The 6,091-nt window shown below is 27.7% G+C and overlaps 2 protein-coding genes across 2 annotated transcripts in view; one reads left to right on the top strand and one right to left on the bottom strand.

Moving 5' to 3' along the window:
* LOC102674958 overlaps nucleotides 1–6,091 on the bottom strand; it is a 123,756-nt gene that overhangs the window by 14,720 nt on the left and 102,945 nt on the right. The gene's annotated exons all lie outside the window — the stretch shown is intronic.
* On the top strand, nucleotides 2,280–3,232 carry LOC116185294. Its single transcript, XM_031509452.1, has 2 exons — nucleotides 2,280–2,668; nucleotides 2,925–3,232. Exons 1-2 carry the CDS (start codon nucleotides 2,319–2,321, stop codon nucleotides 2,926–2,928), a joined length of 354 nt encoding a protein of 117 aa, XP_031365312.1. The 5' UTR covers nucleotides 2,280–2,318; the 3' UTR covers nucleotides 2,929–3,232.

The following is a 6,091-nucleotide window of genomic DNA, read 5'->3' as shown; positions in this document are numbered from 1 at the left end:
AAAAATGTTTTATTAAATAATATGTATAATAATCAAGTTGGATAGAAATTTGATGTTATAGAGCTTGATTATTAAATTGNAATAATCAAGTTGGATAGAAATTTAATGTTATAGAGCTTGATTATTAAACTGTTTCACATTTTTCCTATAAGGAGAATGAGAAGAAAAATGTTTTATTAAATAATATGTATAATAATCAAGTTGGATAGAAATTTGATGTTATAGAGCTTGATTATTAAATTGTTTCACATTTTTCCTATAAGGACAATGAGAAGAAAAATGTTTTATTAGACAATATGTATAATAATCAAGTTGGATAGAAATTTAATGTTATAGAGCTGGATTATTAAACTGTTTCACATTTTCCTATAAGGACAATGAGAAGAAAAATGTTTTATTAGACAATATGTATAATAATCAAGTTGGATAGAAATTTAATGTTATAGAGCTTGATTATTAAACTGTTTCACATTTTCCTATAAGGACAATGAGAAGAAAAATGTTTTATTAGACAATATGTATAATAATCAATTTGGATAGAAATTTAATAATATAGAGTTTGATTATTAAACTGTTCCTATAAGGAAAATGAGAAGAAAAATGTTTTATTAAATAATATGTATAATAATCAAGTTGGATAGAAATTTGATGTTATAGAGTTTGATTATTAAACTGTTTCACATTTTTCCTATAAGGCAAATGAGAAGAAAAATGTTTTATTAGACAATAGAAGTGAACAATAGAATGAGAATATTTAACATACATATTTATAAGTTCTAAAAATTGTTAATACAAACTTTGTTGCATGAAGTGTACTTATATACTTTATTTAGCTTCACTACAATGAAAAATAATGGATATAAGTATGGACAAATTATAAAGTCATCATAGAAGATTTTATATCTCGTTTCGTTCATAATTTTTACAACCATTTGAAATTTCCAACTTCGTATCCATTCAAGTTTCCATTGAAACAGTGTTAATAACGAGTGTACCCACCAAACCAAGCCAAACCGAATCAGTGATGTTATTACGATTATTAAACCGCGATTATTGGAATGCAAATTGTAGCTGCGAACCCGAATCGACACATCTTGTTTGCTGTACCAAGTTCCAGCTTTAATCGAGCTAATTCGCAATGGCAAACGTATTTCACCGCGGTAATAATAATAATAATAATAATAATTCGGGATTAACGCAAGAATCGGCAAATATTTGAATTCCTCGTGGCTTCGCCAGAGAAATTACTACTTAAACATGAATTCCAATGATAAGAGCTTACTAATATAATTAGAAGTTGAAACAAAGATTCTTAAGTGATGTTTAAACAGATTCGCTGGTTTCAAGAGATTGGATTGTGATAAATGATTTATTTATTTATTAATTTGTTAATCGATTCAAAAATTTACAGATTTTTTTTTATGATGATTTATTAATACGTATCTTATCTTTTACGTCTTCAAAATATTATACATATTTTCTTTTCAAGTTAAATAATTTTTTGAATCAAATTATATATTAATTATATTTTGTTAAACATTCTTCCTTTAAATTTTGTAATTTAAGTAATTGGAAAATTTTTCTAATTTATTTATTCCTTCATTCCTTCAAATATTGAACTGAACTGAATCAAAATTTGCCTAATTCGTTCCTTTTTAATAACGCATCTAATAAAATTTATTAATCCCAGGAATATTTTCAGGAAACGTGCAGTTTCGTCCAATGAAAATTCAAACAGCAAAGCTCGGATGTATTGCACGTATAGGTGAATAAATCGTGTTCAAGTTATGTGGAATAATATGCACGATTGTTGAGCTTTTTGGCTGCAAATGTTTATTGCACTTTAAACTCGACCCGTTGATCCTCAATTAAACTAACTTGCCAACTTCTCTTTATTCATATTATATTGCCGTATTACCAGTGACCTCTCTCTCCCTTAACACCATTTCGTGTTCTTTAATATTATAAGAGCGGATTGAACGTGGAGGAATACGTGAAACGTGTTATAATTTTAATTTTGAATTTGTAAGGAGGTTGAATGGATCTGTGTTATAATACCAGGCTTTGAAAATCGAAAATTGAATGGATCATTTAAATAAAAATTATAATAGAAAAGCTATTGATGTGTAAATAAATAATTTAGAAATATTACATTAAATTCCAATTTTTGAATTGAAAACTTATGATGTAAATAAAAAAAATCCAAAGTATTCCATTTTTCTGAAGCTTAGAATATTATTTAATAGAGGAGCTATTGTGTAAATATATAATTTAGAGATATTACATTACTCAATTCTTAAATATTGAAAAATTATGATATGAATAATAAGAATTCAAAATATTCCAATTTTCTGAAGTTTAGAATATTATTTAATAGAGAAGCTATTGATTCATTGATGTATAAATGGATAATTAAGCAGAGATGTTACATCAGATGTCTATTGTTGAAAAATTATGATGTGAATAATAAGAATTCAAAATATTCCAATTTTCTGAAGTTTAGAATATTATTTAATAGAGAAGCTATTGATTCATTGATGTATAAATGGATAATTAAGCAAAGATGTTACATCAGATGCCAATTCTTGAAAGATTATGATGTGAATAAAAAGAATCCAAAATATTCCAATTTTCTGAAGTTTAAAATATTAAGAACAAGGAATTTTAGGTAAAGTGCTATTAAACAATTATTAATTAATAGAATTAGAATTTATTACAAACAGATCATGAATTTTAGTCTCTAATGCAAATAATTAAATTTAACATTTGAATCAATTCACATGAATGTTTTTAACGTTCAAAAATATTGTATCCTTTCAAACCAATTAAATTCTCATCATTGGTAATTTGTAATTAACATCGAGTAAAGGACAATCTCGGCAAATATGCAAATTAGTAATTCAGTGGAAGGATTATGCTTGCAGGTGAACCGCGAAGAGCCATTAGGATTACGCTTATGGTTACGTTTACATCTTCCGTCCATCTGGACAGATATTCTGCTCCCATTGTTTGACCCTTTACCTCGAGGTTTCTACGTAGATTAGGTTGTAATTGTAGAATATCATTGTTATATCATGACGGTTTGTAATTCTGGTGAGAAAAATTTACACATTACAACTTATATATCATTAATCTGGTAATTTATGATTTGGAAAAGAAAAAGATATTTAAAAATTTTAATGAAAAAGGTATCTTAACTTTTAAACTTTCCATATGACAAACTTTCCAAAATTGTCAATATATGTCAAAATATGTCTGTGAAACCATGTATCAATATTTTTCTCTCATTTTATAACAAAAAATTATAGAATATCATTGTTATATCATATTGTAAAGATTTATAATTTTGGTGAGAAGAATTTATACATTGTAACTTATGATTAATTTGATAATTTATGATTTAGAAAAAGAAAAGATATAGTATTTAAAAATTGTAATGAAATATTTTAAACTTTCTATATAGTATATACTTTTTATACTCTGTTAAAAGTTGTATTCCTGCTAATAAATGTCAAAATTTCTGTATATTCTCTCTTCAACAAAAAATTATGCAAATTATGAAACAAAGTATGAAACAAAGGAAATGAATATAACATATACATAATATAATCAGTATATATATAATTAGATCATAAACAAAATTATAATATTTTCTTAACATTCTCAGATTGAAAATGACACGACGATTATTATAACTCATTCTAACACACCTTAGAATTCTCTCAACGTTACCAACGCGCACATTCCATCCTTAAAACTGTTACCTATGAATTCAACGCAATCCATTTACATCGAAATAACGCAATCTATTTTACACTGTCATCGCTTCTTCGAGCACCACCTTGTTTGTCATCGATACAATTATACAAAGATACGGATCTCTTCTGTTCTCCTATCAAGAAAGGAAAAAAAAAAAAAAGAATCTAATCGCATTCTCGTTCCTTCGAGGTGAGTTGGTTCTCTTCGAGTTTCTAAATCATTCGCGTTTTCCGCCTCGTTGCCGCGAAACTTGGCGGAAACTCTGAGATTTGGAACAAATGCGCGCAACAAAAAGTAAAAATTTCGTAATTTCTGAGAATCTCTATGTGGCATGGATGGAAAGAGAGAAAGAGAGAGAGAGAGAGAATTAGAAGCTTGTGGGTAATGATGGAAAGTTTAAATATAAAAGTTGAAGGAATGGTTTTAGTAAAATTGGAGTTCACAGTTGGATAGACTTACACCAACGTGACGTGTTGCGAAGAATATAAATCTAACTCGAGATGTGAAGCAGAGATTTGTTTTTTTTTCTCTTTTTGATTATTGAAATTTTACATTGTGTCTTGGAATAATAAAATTTACGAAATTGAAATTTATAATTGAAAAATTGTGGAAATAAAATAAAAAATTGAAGTTGAGATGCAAAGATCTGTATTAAAGATATTGACATATATATTACGTCTTAAAAGAATAATGAAAATAAAGAATTAAAGTTGGAATGCAAAGATTTATCTCTAAAGATATTGACATATATTGATATATATACATCTTAAAAGAATAATTTATAAAAAGAGATATAATTATATATTATAAATTATAAATTAAAAGAATAATTTATGAAATTAAAGTTGGAATGCAAAAAAGATTTGTCTTTACTAAAGATATTGACATATATATACGTCTTAAAAGAATGACATATATAAAAAGAAGAGATTTTATAAAAAGAAGAATTGAAGTTGGAATGCAAAGAAGATTTGTCTTTACTAAAGGTATTGATCTATATATATACTTAAAAGAATGATTTATAAAAAGATGAATTAAAGTTGGAATGCAAAGATTTGTCTGTATCAAAGATATTGATTTATATGTTGGATGTCTTAAAAGAATAATTTATTAAATTGAAATTTATAATTGAAAATAAAAAAATTGAAATTGGGATGCAAAGATCTAACTCTATTAAAGATATTAATATATATACTGGATGTTTTAAAAGAATAATTTATTAAATTAAAATTTATATATATATAAATACAGGAAAAGGATTGAAATTGGAGTACAAATTTTATCTTAAAAACTTGCACAATTATAATCGTTCGAAAACTTAAAAACTGTTAAAAATTACCAATTTTCATCGACTTATCCGTTCGTACACAACAATTGTCATAAAATAATTGACTGGCTGCTCGATATTGCCCGACTGAGAATAATCGCAGGACTCCTCTTTTGCCTGGATGGAGACTGGCTAATATGTGCACCCAGTTACCGGAATTACCGGTGGTGTTACTGGTTTCCATGGGAATGCAAGCTTCCGGTTCCCAAGGGAATTAATTATGCCTCGGCCAAAGTGTATCCTCAAAGTAAAAAGCTTTTATGGCTCGCCTGTGTGTGCCGTTCACGAAACATCTTTGCAAAGACTTTTTTTACTTTAAGCCTTATCACGAAATATTTTTTACACCAACCTTCTTTCTTGTCTCTTGGAAAAATATTATAAAAAATGGACGGATATTCCACCGGATATTTATTAACTTAAATATTTGGATCTTTCTTTTTCTTTCCTTTCTTTTTTAATTTACATATCATTGCAATATAAAAGTTTATTCAATTTTCATTTTTTCTGTCACGATTTTTAATTTCAATTTCAAAAGTAGATTACGGGGATGTTTACAACAAATATACTACAATGTTGTGTGTGTATATAAATGTAAAATTTTGTACAAGCGTTTTTTTAAAATTCGATCGAAAAAAAGGAAGAAGGCGTCGTATATTTTTTTTCTTCTCACGGTCGAGCCAGAATCGATATCGACAACCTAGATACCATTCTTTTTTCTTTTTTCTAATCGAACAATGAATTAATTCGTTCGCTCGTTTCCACGTGTTGCGAATTCTCTCGGAAAAAAAAAAAAATATGAGAAAAGTATTCTCGACTCGCAATTAACGGCGCGGCTCGAGGCAAGTACATTATATGCACGTGGACGGCAATTACCGTAGGAAATTGTTAAAAAATGATTGTTAATTCCCTCGGCCATTCCGCCCGATTTATGCTCCGTGGTTCGCCACCGTTCGAGGAAACAGGTTGGTTTAACGAGTTCTTAGCTCCGCGAGTCGCGTCGTGAAA

This window comes from Apis dorsata, unplaced genomic scaffold (assembly GCF_000469605.1).
Source record: "Apis dorsata unplaced genomic scaffold, Apis dorsata 1.3 scaffold_156, whole genome shotgun sequence".
Classification (NCBI taxonomy): Eukaryota; Metazoa; Arthropoda; class Insecta; order Hymenoptera; family Apidae; genus Apis; species Apis dorsata.
The sequence above is the reverse complement of the archived record's forward strand: the minus strand, read 5'-3'. Positions and strand labels throughout refer to the sequence as shown.

Bases quoted from the DNA above. Each gene is read 5' to 3' on its own strand.
- LOC116185294 (XM_031509452.1), top strand. From the start codon at position 2,319: ATGAATAATAAGAATTCAAAATATTCCAATTTTCTGAAGTTTAGAATA.